Here is a 16,450-nt window from a genome sequence, read left to right on the forward strand (position 1 = left end):
GCTAGCCTTGAGCTGAAGAGCTGAGGGACAGCGCCCAGGCCTAGAGTTCAGGCCCCATGACCAGACCCCAAAATAAATAAATAAATTGATAAAAGATTAAGTATGGCTTAGCACCCAGTCTTCCAGTGGTAGGGCCACAATAGTATAAAGATCAGGTCTTAAAAAATTGTTTTGTTTTTTTTTGGTTGGTCGTGGGGCTTGAACTCTGGGCTTGGGCACTGTCCCTCAGCTCTTCAGCTCAAGGTGAGCACTCTACCACTTGAGCCTCAGCGCCACTTCCGGTTTTCGGAGTGATTTATTGGAGATAAGAGTTTCTTGGACTTTCTTGCCCGGGCTGACTTTGAACTAGGATCCTCAGATCTCAGCCTCCTAAGTAGCTAGGATTACAGGCGTGAGCCACCAGCACCCGGCAAAAAATTGAACCTAAGTTACTGCAAATTCTAAAACTTCTCATTATCAGTGTGAAAGCATCATAAATGATTTAACTTCCAGACTATTAGAGATTAAAAAGCATAAACCTATCCATTATTTTTAAATAAAGCTGATGGGATATAAGCCATAATTATTTGATTCTACCTTCCATTTAAATTCTATTTGTAGAACTTCCTTTGACATATTTTTTTAACCTTTATTAAAAGAAAAAAATTGGTTTAAAGTAAATCCCACAGGTCTCTGGTATTAGGTCAATTTTACCCCCTGCTACAAACAGTAGTAAAAAGCGAGCTTTCTCCAACTGACCTGATCTTACTTTGCTAATGTAATTTTTTATTTTTTGGTCATGGGGCTTAAACTCTGGGCCTGGGCCCGGTCTCTGAGCTCTTCAGCTCAAGGAGAATGCTCTACCACTTGAGCCACAGCACCACTTCTGGCTAATTGGAGTCTCACTGATTTTCCTACCTGGGCTGGCTCTGAACCGTGATCCTCAGATCTCAGCCTCCTGAGTAGCTAAGATTACAGGCCTGAGCTACCAGCACCTGGCTGCTAATGTAATCTTAAGCCACAAAATTTTTATATTCAAACTGTCATAATCAAGTATAGGAGGCAAGGTATAGATAAATAAGCTTTACAAAAAAAAAAAAAACTCGAAACATCCAATCATTCACAATAGCCAATCAATCCAGTTTACTACAATGGACAGGAAGGCAAATCTGTAACCGACCTCACATTCACAGAGGCACTACAGACATCAAAGGAAAAGGAGTGAACCTGGGGCAGAGGAGCCAAATATCCCCAGGGCATACAGCTTTTATAGCTTTTCAATTGCAAGTGGTCAGTGAGTAATAATGTATCACCAGGGGAGGAACTTTGCTATTTTGTTCCAAACACATAAAACTGGACTAGGGGCATGGCTCAATTGGTAAGAGCAGTTGCTGAGTTCAATCCCTACTACTGGGAAAAAAACAAACAATATAAATTGGGCAAAAATAGTTGTGAATATTTAAATATGCTTTCCCTAGTTACCTAATAGCACAGTTGTCTGTAATTTTTTTTAATCCTTGCTTTGATTTCTTTTTTTTTTTGTCTTTTCTTTTTTGGTACTGGGGATCGAACCCAGGACGTTGCGCTTGCTAGGCAAGCGCTTTGCCACTGAGCTACATCCCAGACCCCTTGCTTTGATTTCTAGATCTCTGTACTGTCATTAGTCCAGAGACTCTGGGATAAGGAACATGAATCAGTGGAGGCCTGCCACATTGCCTAAGCCAGGCTCTTCACTGTGGCAGATGCAAAGGCACACAATCAAGCCACAGGCTCTGTGAAACACATTCTCCCTGGGATCTACAGGGAAAGAACCATTTTCTAGACAGCTACTAAGCTTCCTTGTTCTGGCAAAGAAGCTTCTAGTCTGGCCTCAAGGTATAAAGGGTACTCTTAGCACTGGAAGAGCTCTGCCACCCTGTGAACTGCTTACCTAGGTTCTTCAGAAACCAGCAGAATGCCTGTAAGACGCTGATCAGCAAAAGCCACCAGTACTTGGTGAAACAGCACAGGCACCAATGCTGTCACATGGCCAGGATACAGAAGTGGTGGTCATGGGGAATCTCTCTGTACAACAGTATACCAGCTCTGCTGCCATACACTGGATTAACAGCCTAGTTGACATTTTTTAATCTTAATTTAAAATGTCCTGAACTCATCCCCCAAATATGTAAAAAAAAAAAAAACAGTAAAAAAAATTAAACAATGGGAAGAAAATTTTATGCAAAATGTTACCCATTAAAAAGAAAGGATTGGGGGCTGGGAAAATGGCTCAGTGGTAGAGTGCTTGTCTGGCATGCAGAAGGCCCTGGGTTCGATTATTCAGCACCACATAAGCAGAAAAAGATGGAAGTGGCGCTGTGGCTCAAGTGGTAGAGCGCTAGCCTTGAGCTAAAGAGCTGAGGGACAGCGCCCAGGCCCCACAAGTGCAAAAAAAAAAAAAAGGATTACATACATGTATTTCCTTATATTAAAAAAAAAAAAGCACAAGGGAAGGGTGGCACTGTCCCAAAAGAAATGTACTCGTTGGCTGGGAATGTGGCTTAATGCTTGCCTAGCATGCATGAAGCCCTGGGTTTGATTTCTCAGTACCACATAAACAGAAAAAGCCAGAAGTGGCACTGTGGCTCAAGTGGTAGAGTGCTAGCCTTGAGCAAAAGAAGCTCAGGGACAGTGCCCAGGCCCTGAGTTCAAGCCCCATGACTGACAAAAACAAACAGAAAAAGGGTAAGTGAAAGATGAGGGTGAGAAGGACAAAACAAAGACTTCTAACTATGTATATGAATTTTTAGATTTTGGTTTTGAAACCACGTAATTATCTTTTAGAATTCCAAAACTGAGTAACAACAACAACAACAAAAAATGCCCCCAATCCCAGCGTTTGGGAGGCTGAGGGAGGATTCTGAGTTCCAGGGAAGTCTAGGCTACACAATAAGACCCTATCTCAAAAAACAAACAAGTTCTAACCATTAAACAGCCTACCCTACTAGCACTTCCTGTAGTGACAGGGTGCTCCTTATCTGCTCTGGCTGGAAGGGTGGCTTCTAGCCCATGTGGCAATGAAGCATATAAAGTAGCGAATGAGGCAGAGACCGAAGAAAGCCATCATATTGGACAGCACAGACATATATTAGAGGCTATGGAAGCAATCATATAAGAAAGAGAATTTGCCAATATATGGTCCTTCTTGGGAGAAGAACAGTATGAAGAGGCCGAGATGGGACACAGCTGCTTTTCTCATAAAATTTCCTCTATATGTTGTATAACTTTCTCTCTCTATATATTACTTAGATAGAAATTGTGTGTGTGTGTGTGTGTGTACACGTACCAGACCTGGGGCTTGAAATCAGGGCTCAGACACTGTAGCTGAGCTGGCTTTGAACCTTGATCCTTAGATCTCGGCCTCCTGAGTAACTAGGATTATAGGCGTGAGCCACCCGTGCCCAGCCTGACTTTGAACTCACTGTGTAGCTCAGGCTGGCCTTGGACTCATCATCTTCCTGCCTCAATTTTCTAAGTGTTGGGATTACAAGTATCTGTCATCATGCCCAGCCTTCAATTCTGTGTTGTCTTAACCATTCAGCCATAGATATTTATTTCTTTTTCTGGATTTATTGTATCTATCTTTTAGTCATCTGTACTTTGCACAAACTTCCTTTATTTTGGCACTTCATTCAATTCTGACATGATGGATAACACTAAAATTGTACTGTATGGCATGAACAAAGGCCTTTTTGTGTGGCCAGTTTCTGTTTAGCTTTACATTGAGCAGATTTTTTAGTTCTGTAAGCTTCAGTTTCTTTATCTGTAAAATGAGGAGTAATAATGTACTTAAAGGCATATACATACATACATACATACACAAACGCATGTATGCACATAGGGCTGTGATTGAAGCCAGGGCCTTGTGCATGCTACGCAGGCTACATAGTACACAGGAAGCAGCTGTAGAGGAACAGAAAGGGAGAAAGGGAAAGAAAAGGAGAAGAAAGGGAGAAGAAAGAAAGACAGACAGACAGACAGAAAGAAAGAAAGAAAGAAAGAAAGAGAGGGAGGGAGGGAGGGAGAGAGAGAGCAAGAGAGCAAGAGAGAGAGAGAAAGGAAGGAAGGAAGGAAGGAAGGAGGGAGGGAAGGAGGGAGGGAGGGAGGAAGAGAGAAAGAAAAAGGGAGAAAGAAAGGGAGAAAGAAAGAGGGAAAGAGAAAGAGGAAGGAAGGAAGGAGAAAGGAATTAAGCTGGGTTCTGTGGAGAGAGTGAAGGAGCAGACAGAATAGGGAAATAGTTGAGTCAGATCTAATTCTGGCATCATGAGAGTGTATGAAAGTGTAGTCAGGAAAACAAGGTGATTAGGATGGGGGGATATGGAAGACGAACGGACTCCAGTTTATGAACAGAATGGTGGACTTGGGATGAACTCAAAGGACTCCTAGAGGATAAGACTGTGGTTCCTACACTAGACCATCAAAGTCTGCATGACCAGGCTGTCATAGCCAGACTGGGGGAAAGGCAGAAGGTCAGGGTAACTAGGACTTACCAGGATTCAAACCTGACTTTTGGAGCCTCCAATGTCCTCATCCATAAAGTGGGACTAATAGGCTAATACCATCTACTTCACTCCACCACTGTCAGGTGGAAGTGAAGGAGATAGTATGTATGAAGCATTCAAATAACAACAGAGAATACATCTAGCATTTCAAATCTCCTAAACCTACTGATGCTCTGCTTCACCTATTGTTCAACACAGGTCCTATGACGTCATCCCTTTAAACATGCAAACATTCACTGAGCACCAACTACATACAAACAGGCACTGACAAACATCTCTAACCAGCTAAGTCCCAATCACTTCCTTGGCTCAGCTCTCAATTACTCATCCCTACCATTTATTTTAGAACTTGTTCATATAAATTTTCCTATCATTTCATGTTCACTGGTTTTTCCTCATAAAACTAATCATTGCAAGGAACTGAAAGAGGTCTTTTTTTTATTACCATAGTGAGGATCACATATAATACAAAAAATAACTAAGAAAAGAGTCTTTAGCTTTGATTTTGCTCAAACCTCAGCTTTTTAATCATTACATCTGTCTGTGTATTTAAGTGGTTCCAAATTATGATTCTCAGATCTCAGCCTCCTGAGTAACTAGGAATATAGTTTTAAACCACTGGTACCTAGCTCTTCACATCTGTTTTGTAACCTAATGTGCAGTTTGGTATCCAAACTATTTTTTTATTGTGTGTGATCACTAGATCAAGACCAAGACTTCATGTATGCCAAGCAAATACCCTACCACTGAGCCATTTACTCCAATTCCTAAACCATTTCTTGTTTTGAGTTTTTTTTTGTTGTTTACTTGCTTGTTTGTGGAACTAGGAATTGAACTCAGGGCCCTGTGGTTGCTAGGCCATCACTTTTTTTTTTTTGGTCAGTCGTGGGGCTTGAACTCTGGGCCTGGACACTCAAGGCGAGTACTCTACCACTCTACCACTTGAGCCACAGCACCACTTCCAGTTTACTGGTGGTTAATTAGACACAAGGGGCTCACAGACTTTCCTGCCTGGACTGGCTTTGAACCACGATCCTCAGATCTCAGCCTTCTGAATAGCTAAGATTACATGCATAAGCCACCAGCGTCTGGCTTAGGCCATCATTTTTAAACCTTTTTTTTTTATGGGGGGAGGGCAGAGAGGGGGAGCAAGGAGGAGGGAAGGTTATGTGCTGGTACTGGGGCTTCTACTCAGAGCTTGTGTTCTACCACTTGAGTCATAGCTCTATTTCTAGTTTTTTTTTGTGTGATTAATTGGAGATAAAGAGTATTATGGGCTTTCCTGCCCAGGCTGGCTTCGAGCTGGAATCCTCAAGTCTCAGCCTCCTGAGTAGCCCTCAGCCCAAACCATTTCTCAACAAAACCTTTTCAATAAATAAAATCAGCATCTGAAATTGATAAAAGCAGATAAACTCTGATTAAAAAAACAAACCCAGGGCTGGGAAGGTGGCTCAGTGGTAGAGTGCTTGTCTTGCATGCATGAGGCCCTGGGTTCGATTCTTCAGCACCACATAGGCAGAAAAAAGCCGGAAGTGGCGCTGTGGCTCAAGTGGTAGAGGGCTAGCCTTGAGCTGAAGAGCTGAGGGACAGTGCCCAGGCCCAGAATTCAGGCCCACAACCGACAAAAAAAAATAAATAAAAATCCAAAGAATGAATCTGATGTGTACTTCTGTGGTACTGGCTTGAAAATGTATAGAGCACTACCAAGAGACCCCAGTTCTGACACTCACATGTTTACCTAACTTGCCTCCTCCCTCCATCTGGTCACTAAAAAGCCTGGTTATTACTCCCTACACAGGAAAATCTAAGCCTTAAGGGGAAGATTTTGAACACACAATAATTCTTTTAAAACTTGAGTTCCTGGGTAATGCTCACTCCAGGAGTACAAAATTAATAGAACTATTCCTCGGCCTTTAGCAAGTGTCTAAATTCCTTAAAGCAAACCAAGGCAAAGCTAAAATATTGCCTTGGGCAATTAGAGAACAGGACAAAGAAGCTTTTTGAGAGAGAATCTTGATAGAACACTATAAAGAACAGTCCTTACATTCAGCATCCATCAGAATGATGGCACAAAAATTCCATCAACACTAGGATCTGTCTTTTTGTTGCTAAAATAAATCCAGACAACAGCAATGGGCTTAGTGCAAGCACTCAAATCACCAGTGAATTAGAATTGTTCAGCATCAACAGAAAACAGTCAGTAGGCCTGAGATAAATGAAAATACAAGTTGCCATAGTAACTTGCACATCTAACCTAAAATGGCAGAGGTGGGGGTGGGGAAGTAGGTCAATATTTCTGCTTAACTAGCTCTATTCCTTATCTCCTGGTGTAAAATAGTGCCTTCCTCCTTCCCAATCTCCAAAAAGCGTGGGAAAGTCAGGTGAGCTTAAAAAAAAAAAATCAGACAAGGTTTAAGGGAAGGGAAAAAGAACGAGAAGAAAACCAAACCAAAATCTCACAAGTAACCTAGAACTACCCCAGGGAAAGTAGTCACTGATCAAGGGCACCAGTGCTAAGAAACTGTTGCTGGGTTACTACAAATCAGAAATTGCCATTTTCCCTTAGCAGTTTAAGTGCATCTAATGGAGCACTTGGGAATGCATTATTAACAGCTTGGGGGTAGCAGCAGTGGAAGGGAGGGGGGAATACTCCAGCAGCAAGAGAGGAATCTGAGGCCTTAGCTAGAGGTATTTTTGCTGGCTGCAAACTACAGGCTGCCCTAAAAGCAGAAGGGAGACTCAAGGGTTCCTTTTCAAAACAAGATTAACATAGAAACATAGCCTGGCCATGTGCCAGTGGCTCACACCTGTAATCCTAGATACTCAAGAGGCTGAGATCTGAGGATCACAGTTCAAAGTTGGCCCAGGCAGAAAAAAGCATGAGATTTTTTTTTTATGTAAAGATACTGTACAGAAGGGTTGTAGTTATATGAGTAAGGTACCCCCTTCTTTTGTTTTTCCCCTACTACCCCTTTCTTTTCTACCTCCCCAACTCCCCCCCCCCACCATGAGATTCTTATCTCCAATTAACCAACAGAAAACCAGAAGTACCACTGTGGCTCAAAGTGATAGAGCACTAGCCTTGAGAGAAAAGGCTCAGGGACAGAGCCCTGGCCCTAAGTTCAAGCCCCACAACTGAACAAAAAAAGAAACATAGTCTTAACACTTGGATCCATGATGATAACTAACCCAAGAGGGCAAAGGAGACTAGACTGTGGGCTGATACAGACTACCAGAGCCATTATCAGCTCTTCCAGATGCAGGCTAAACAAAAAACATTCAGAACCTGGTGTGGCCCCATGTTCCTATAGCTGTTCATGTTGGCACAGGACTAAGTTAGGGCATTGCTGAAGATTTTATCCACCTACTGTGAAAGCCCTGGTATTCTAGGAAACAACGGAAAGTGTAATAGATAAAGGGGGACAGAAAAGTAGAGGCATCTTTTAATCATTGACCTTTCTTTCTTGTGTGTATTGTACAAGACAACGACTTGTTATTTACATAGCTCCAGCTAGCCTTGAACTTACTATGTAGCTCCAGGCAGACTTTAAACTTTCTTCCCTCCAACCCAAGTGCTAGTTTCCTTAAGTGCTATGAATACAAACATGCACCATCATGCCTAGCACCAATGAATGACACCTACTGCACCATCGAAGAGAATCAAGTTTTCATAAAAAGGCCATTCAAACTTGGGAGAGGGGGGCTGGGAAGGTGGCTCAGTGCATGCATGAGGCCCTGAGTTCGATTCCTCAGCACCACATACGCAGAAAAGCTGTAAGTGGCGCTGTGGCTCAAATGGTAGAGAGCTAGCCTTGAGCTGAAGAGCTGAGGGACAGCGCCCAGGCCCAAAGTTCAGGCCCTATGACCAACCAAAAAAAACCCCAAAATCTTGGGAGAGGGTCTGACTGTGATTCAGCAGTACATCAGGCTGCAGAGTGAAGGATGGGCTTGGGCTCATCTGGGTCTGAGCAGATGTCTCCAGAAACATGGTAGTACCAAAAACATGGTGAGTTCCACATACCTCTACTCCTCTGTCCTATGAGAGTAGGGGGAGAGACTCAGAAACATGACATCATCAAGATGGATTTAGGGACCAAAAAATTGGGCTAAGATCTTAGAAGAAGAGTCCCCAGCTCAATCCTAATGTTCAGACTAGGGACAGAAGCATGCAGGAGCAGATACAGGCCTTCATATACATACCATGGGAAGAAGGACTCACTGACTGATTGTGCACAAGCTTAAGGTGGGTGGCCATAGCTACACAAGTCTACTTTAAGGGGGAAGAGAGAGAATAAACACATGCTGTTCCATCACCGCCTCCCAGGGCAGCCCAGAAAACCACCCAGGTGGCCAGCTAAGAAGCCATGAGACAATTCTTACAAGGCAGGGTCTCATTATATAGCCAAGCTGGCCTCAAACTCTCAATCCTCTGCCACCATGCCTATCTCTCTATCTCTCTGTCTCTCTGTCTCTCTGTCTCTCTCTCTCTCTCTCTCTATCTATCTATCTATCTATTTGCACTAGTCATGGGGCTTGAACTCTGGGCCTGGGCGCTGTCCCTGAGCTCTTCAGCTCAAGGTGAGTGCTCTACCACTCGAGCCACAGTTCCACTTCCAGTTTTTTAGTGGTTAACTGGAGATAAAGAGTCTCAAAGACGGGCTGGGAAGTTGGCTCAGTGGTAGAGCGCTTGCCTTGCATGCATGATGCCCTGGGTTCGATTCCTCAGCACCACATAAGCAAAAAGAAAAAAGCCAGAAGTGGCACTGTGGCTCAAGTGGTAGAGCCCTAGCCTTGAGCTGGAGAGCTGAGGGACAGCGCCCAGGCCCAGAGTTGAGGCCCCATGACCAGACCAAAAAAAAGAAAAAAAAAAAAAAAAGAATGGTAATGCCAAACAAAGCCTTACCCCTTGGATGCGAAGCTCTTTCTTTAGTGGAGCCAGGCTGCATTTCTTCCCCAGCATACAGCTATACCATCTAAGAAAAAAAATCAGCCAGTTTGTGGTGACACTTCTGAACTAAGCATTATCCAACGGAATAAGATGAAAATAGTATCGGGGGCCAATAACAAGGAATGCAGATAATATGCTTAATGTGTTGCCCAAAGCAACATGAAGAACATCAACCCTCTGCACTACATTGAGGCTTTAAGTGTCTAAAAAGAGATTGAAGAAGATGTATCTGTCACACTCAAAATAAAGGCCACTTGGCCTTAGGGCAGAAATTAATCAATAAATTTTAAAAATGCATATAAACAACCCCTACCCCATAATAAGAGAACCTATTAAGTCCTGCCTGATCACCTATTAGCCCAGATCTGCAGAATTTAAGGTTCATTAGTACATTACATCTGAAACAGATTATGGAATCAATCTGTTTTATATAAACACTAATCCAAAAATGGAGTGGGAGATGTTGGGGAAACTGGTTGCAAGGTAAAGAGATAAGAGAATTTATTTCTTCTGATTATTCAAAAAGTTTTGCAAAATATAAAATCTAAGTATCACTTTAGCCCATAAAGTATTAGTTCTACAGGAATTGTTCTTCAATTAGAGACTGAACAAAATATATAGAAACTGTTTTTCAGATACTGGACAACTGCTAGCACATTTACAACCCCAGAAAAAGAAACCAACCAGGGTAGTCCTATAGGGGCCAGTACTTGCTGCTTAAAGTAAAGCATTAGCTGAGGTGTAAGGAAAGTTAACCAAACAGAATAGCAGTCCTGATGAGCCTGGTGGGCTGACATGGGAACTCAGGAGAGTCAGTTGATTTGAGGTGCAAAGCAAATGAACAAGAGCTAATTAAATCCAACTAAGAAGAAAGGAAATAATAAAGATTAGAACAGAAACAATGAAGGGGAAAACACAAAGAAAATGGAGAACAATGAAAATTACAAGTTTAGTGAAAACCCAAAAATCCTTTAGGTCAAGGAAAAATGAAGATTTAATTATGAGTATCAAAAAGGGAAAACTGGCAAGGTATCAGCAGCTCACAAAACTCAGGACACATTGGAAATTTATTATTTAAGTCTCCTAAAAACAAACAAGAGCTCAAGAAGATTGTAGCTGAAAAGAGCCATCTACAGTTCATTTTCTAGATGGCTCCATTTCTTTCAAATGCCAGAAGTTGGAGACATGGCTCAAATGGTACACCACCAGCTAAGCAAGCAAGGTGAACAAGCATGAGGTCCTGAGTTCAAACACCAGTACCACCTTCAAAACTCCAGTACTACCAACCTCCCATCCACACCAGGCAAAAAAACTCCCAAAAAACCTTTATTAAGGGTTGAAAGTGTGGCTCAAATAGTATCAGTTGATGCAAAGAAGGCCCTGAGTTTAAATCCTTGGGGGGTGAAGGGGGGGGAGTGCGTGTGAGTGTGTGTGTTAGTAAGTAGAAAGCCAGGAGCAATAGTTCATGACTATTTCTAGCTATTCAGGAGGTTGAGATCAGGAGGATCTCAGATTGAGTCCAGCCTGGACAAAAAGTTTGTTAAGACTCCATTTCAACCAAAGTTAATATTATGCAAAGTAGTGCTATACCTGCCATCCAGCTTATATAGGAAGTATATAAATAGGAGGATCATGGTACAGGCTAGCCTAGGCATTAAGTGTAAGATTCTATTAAAAAACAATCAAGCTTGGACTGGGAAGGTGGCTCAGTGGTAGAGTGTTTGCCTTGTATTCATGAGGCCCTGGGTTTGATTCCTCAGCACCACATAAGCAGAAGAAGCTGGAAGTGGGGCTGACTCTCAAGTGATAGAGTGCTAGCCTTCAGCTGAGAGCTGAGGAACAACAGCCAGGCCCAGAGTTCAGGCCCCACGATAAGGAGAAAAAAAAAAAAAAGAAATCAATTAAAGCAAAAATATCTTAACTTTTGGCATCAGTAATATGGAACTTTTCTAAGGGACAAATCACAATAGTCAAGCTGCTTTCCACAAACATTTGAATAAACTCAGTGATACACTGGGCTGGCTTTGAACTGTAATCCTCAGATCTGAGCCTCCTGAGTTGCCAGGATTACAGGCATGAGATCAGTGCCTCACTAAGTAGCCCGGGCTGGCCTCAGTGAGAGTTAGGTGTGTGAGAGTGTGCTTAAAATAAGCAGCTTTAGATACTTATAGGGAAAAAAAAATCTTCCCTCTCCAGCAATGTGCATCTGGGCATACAGACAGAAGAACTGATGGCTCAAAAACTGCCAGTCTTGAGACCCCCTATTTATATACCCATGCTCCTGCGATTCAGTCACAAGAGTCAAATGGCAAGAGCAACAAGAATCCAACAATGGACAAAGAAAATATGGTTTACATGCACAGAAAAATTTATATTATATCTTTAAAAAGGAAATTCTGAGACATGCTATGTCATTGGCTGAAGCTTGAAAACTATACTAAGTGAAGTCAGGCACTGAATGATTCTTGTTTTGCCAGTCCTAGGTGCTGTTCCTGAGCTCCTTTTGCTCAAGGCTTGTGCTCTATCACTTGAACTTCCAGATTTTTCTGTGCTTAACTGAAGATAAGAGTCTCACAGGGGCTGGGAATGTGGTAGAGTGCTTGCCCAGCATATATGAAGCCCTGGGTTCGATTCCTTAGTACCACATAAGCAGTGGCTCAAGTGGTAGAGTGCTAGCCTTGAGCCAAAGAAGCTCAGGGACAGTGCCCAGGCCCTGAGTTCAAGCCCCAGAACTGGCAAAAAAAAAAATCTCACAGACTGTCCTGCCTGGACTGGCTTGGAACCCCAATCCTCAGATCTCAGCCTCCAGAGCAGCTAGGATTACAGGCAAAGGCCCCTAAGGAAGTCAAATCCATAGAGAAGAAAGTAGAATGTGGGGCCAGTGGCTGGGAGGAGGGAAGGAACAGAATAGAGTCAGAGCTTTAGAAAATGAAGAGTTCTGGGACTGGTTGTGCAACAATGTGAGCGTACTTCACACTACTAAACTATATACCAATAAAACTATGGGACAGGATAGGTAGGGTGCTTGCCTAGCATATATGAGGTCCTGGGCTACATCTTTAGCACCACAAAACACAATAACTATTAAGACAGTAGTAAATGTAGTCAGGCACCAGTGGCTCACACCTGGCAGAGAAGTCCATGAGACTCTCATCTCTAATAAACTACTCAGAAAAAGCCAGAAGTGGTGTTGTGGCTCAACAAGTCGAGCACAAAGAGGCTCAGGGACAGAACCCAGTCCCCGGGTGTTCAAGCTCCACAACCAACCAAAAAAAAAAAGGGGGGGGGATGATAATGTTATGTGTATTTCATACACACATACACACTCTCCTCTCTCTCTCTCCCCCAAAAGCTGAATTCTAGGGTTAAAAACTCTTTCTGCGTTGAACTACATTATCCATCAAGTTGACAATGTGTCAGGGTACAAAGTCAAGAGAGACAGCAGCCCTTTTTCAGTACCTTATGCTGCTTGATGACAGGTGTGTTGTCCTAAATAATTAGCTTTTGAAAAAGAATAGCTTTAATTCTCTTTGGGCACTGGTTAGTGATCTATGTTTCCCTTCATTAGGTTCTTGACAGCTCTTTGTCCTCACATCTGTCACTGTTTGGAAGATTGATTCCAAGAACATAAATTGCTTCAAGGACTAGGCAACAAATTTATTCTGGTTCACAGGACAGATTTGAATCCATCTGTTTTCTCATCAAAAGCCATATTTAAACAGTTTTGTTCCATCACAGGACCATATTAATGGGAGCAATACAATCATATGGTATTTTCCTCCTTTTTATCTGTGGCGTACAGATGACTAGGGAAACACACATCAATTAGAGAGCATTATCAAAAGCAGGGCCAGGCAATGGTGAATCATGCCTGCAATCCTAGACACTCATGAGGCTGAGATCTGGAGGTCTGAAGCTCAAGGCCAGCCTGGGCATCTCCAAACTAACCTGTAAGTGGGGCTGATGGTTTAAATAGTAGAGCACCAGCAAAGCAAGAACACTGAGCAATTGGTGAGGCCCTCTTTTCAAACCCAGGTACCACCAAAACAAAAAACCAAAACAACAATAATAACAAAAAACAAACAAGAAAAAGTGTCTCGGCCTAATGTAGGGTTCACTACCTTTTCATTCTTATCTCTTTTTTCCTTTTTTCTTTTTTTGGTGCTGGTGCTAGAGCTTGACCTCACGGCCTGAGTGCTGTCCTTGAGGTTTTTTCACTTAAGGCTTTCAATCTACTACTTGAGCCCCAGCTCTACTTCTGCCTTTTTTGTGGGTAATGGGAGATAAGCGTATCATAGGAGGTGGAGCTGTGGCTCAAAGTGGTAGAACACTAGCCTTGATCAAAAGAGCTCAGGGACAATGCCCAGGCCCTGAGTTCCAGTCCCATGACAAAAAAGTCTCATGGACTACCCATGGCTTCAAACACTGATCCTTAAATCTCAGCCTCCTGAGTAGCTAGGATTATAAGCATGAGCCACTGGTGCCAGTTGTTTATTCTCTAGACTTTAGGACTACTTTTCCTCTGGGTGGCTTGGTTTCTTTCTTTCTTTTTTTTTTGGTCCAGTCATGGGGCCTGAACTCTGGGCCTGGGCGCTGTCCCTCAGCTCTTCAGCTCAAGGCTAGCGCTCTACCACTTGAGCCACAGCGCCACTTCTGGCTTTTTTCTTTTTGCTTATGTGGTGCTGAGGAATCGAACCCAGGGCCTCAGGCATGCAAGGCAAGCGCTCTACCACTGAGTCACCTTCCCAGCCCCGCTTGGTTTCTTTAGGAATTATACAAAGACAAATATTCTGACTCTAACAGCCAACTTACCTTAATCGTTTTTTAAGTTGTAAACTGTCATGGATGATCCTTTTAACAAACTCTAATTCACCTCCTTCTGCCATGATCTCTGTGATTCCTCCTGTATTGACAGAACTAGGTGGAGGCCTTCGAGGATTTCTAGAGTTTACCCCCTGAACAACAACAAAGTCATGGTGAAAATGTTTACATCTCTTAAGATGCAAGTCTCTGTATCATCTAGCTGTAGTAGCAAAGCTTAAATCTACTTTTATTTTCTAAACATTACACTAGTCTTAAGATTTAAAAATCATAGCCAGTACAATGTTATACTTTAAACAAATGCATTCATGCAAATATTCCTCCCTAGAGACTTTACCTTTCATCTTTGTGATTAAATATAAAAAATTTTACCTTTTTATATTAGCCCAATCTGTTGCTTTTCCTCTATGCTTTCTGTCTTGATACCATGGCACAGGAAATCTACCCAAAGATTAAATCAATATTTACTTATGTTTTCTTCTAGTATTTTTTGGTTTTTAAATACTTAAGTATTTAACCCATCCTTATTTCATATCATATGTAAAAAATGAACTCGGGGCTGGGAAGGTGGCTCAGTGGTAGAGTGCTTGCCTTGCATGCCTGAGGCCCTGGGTTCCATTCCTCAGTACCACATAAGAAGAAAGAAAAAAGCCGGAAGTGGCACTGTGGCTCAAGTGGTAGAGCACTAGCCTTGAGCTGAAGAGCTGAGGGACAGCGCCCAGGCCCAGAGTTCAGGTCCCACAACCAGACCCCCCCCCAAAAAAAAAGAAAAAGAAAAAAAAAATGAACTCAAAATCGATCTACAACCTAAGTGTAAGAGCTATAACTTTAAAACCCAGAAGAAAACATAGAAGTAAATCTGCATTAATTTGGATTAGCCAGTGGTTTCTTAGATACAATACAAAGAGCACAAGAACAACTAAAAAGGGGCTGGGAAGTTGGCTCAGTGGTAGAACGCTTGCCTTGCATGCAAGAGGCTCTGGGTTCGATTCCTCACCACCACATAAGCAAAAAGAAAAAAGCCGGAAGTGGTGCTGTGGCTCAAGTGGTGGAGCTCTAGACTTGAGCTGAAGAGCTGAGGGACAGCACCCAGGCCCAAAGTTCAGGCCCCATGACCGGACCCAAAAAAAAATAAAAAATAATAATAAAAAAAAAGAACAACTAAAAAGAAAGATAAAATTGGACTTGATCAAAATCAAAAGCCTCTGCATTGTAAAGGACAATATCAAGAAAGCCAGATGCTGATGGCTTTCACCTGTAATCCTAGCTACTCAGAAGGCTGAGATCTAAAGATGGTGGTTCAAAGCCAGGTTGGGCAGAAAAGTCTGTGAGACTCTTATCTCCAATTAGCCACCAGAAAATCAGAAGTGGAGTTGTGGCTCAAGTGGTAGTGCTAGCCTAAAGCAAAAATTCTCAAAAGGCAGCCTCCACATCCCAAGTTCTAAGCTCTAGAGCCTGCACTAAAACAAACAAAGCCAGGTTCTTGCTGGTAATCTTGCTATTCAGCAGACAGAGATCCAAAAGATCACAGTTTGAAGCCAGGGCAGGCAAAAAGTTCACAAGACCCAGTCTACCATAAAAGTTGTCATCCCAAGCCAGGTGCTGGTGGCTCATGCCTGTAATCCTAGCTATTCAGGAAGCTGAGATCTGAGGATCACAGTTCAAAGCCAGCCAGGGCAGGAAAGTCCATGAGACTCTTATCTCCAATAAACTACTAGAAAACCAGAAGTGGCGCTGTTGCTCAAGCAGTAGAGCGCTTGCCTTGACCTGAAGAGCACAGGGACAGCCCAGAGTTCAAGCCCCACAACCAAAAAAAAAAAAAAAGTTGCCATCCTGTCTATGAGGGAAACATGAAGGAGGAGGCAGTCCAGGGCAGCCAAGGCAAGAAAATAATCAGAGCAAAAAGGGCTAGAGGCATGGTTCAATAGGTAGAATGTTTGACTAGTAAGTGAAAAGACTTGAGTTCAAACCTTAGTATCATTATTTTAAAAAGTGAAAAGACAACCCAGAGAATGAGAAAAATGTTCAGAAATTATTATCTAATAAAGAACTTGCATCTAGGATATATAAGGAAACCTTCCAACTTAATAAGCAAAATAACCCAATTTAAAAATGGACAAGAAGGCTGGGAAGGTGGCTCAGTAGTAGAGTACTTGCCTTG

General features: G+C 42.6%; 1 protein-coding gene across 1 annotated transcript in view; it reads right to left on the reverse strand.

Annotated features, from left to right (window-relative positions):
• The window catches only part of Mettl16 (methyltransferase like 16), a 50,510-nt gene that overhangs the window by 6,829 nt on the left and 27,231 nt on the right, over positions 1-16,450 (reverse strand). The window contains exons 6-9 of the mRNA XM_013016316.1: positions 14,281-14,423; positions 9,424-9,493; positions 8,587-8,592; positions 5,140-5,145 (exon numbers count right to left, since the gene is read on the reverse strand). Of these exons, the coding sequence (XP_012871770.1) occupies positions 5,140-5,145; positions 8,587-8,592; positions 9,424-9,493; positions 14,281-14,423 (225 nt within the window). The remainder of the gene's footprint in view (positions 1-5,139; positions 5,146-8,586; positions 8,593-9,423; positions 9,494-14,280; positions 14,424-16,450) is intronic.

This window comes from Dipodomys ordii, unplaced genomic scaffold (assembly GCF_000151885.1).
Source record: "Dipodomys ordii isolate 6190 unplaced genomic scaffold, Dord_2.0 Scaffold31, whole genome shotgun sequence".
Taxonomy (NCBI): domain Eukaryota; kingdom Metazoa; phylum Chordata; class Mammalia; order Rodentia; family Heteromyidae; genus Dipodomys; species Dipodomys ordii.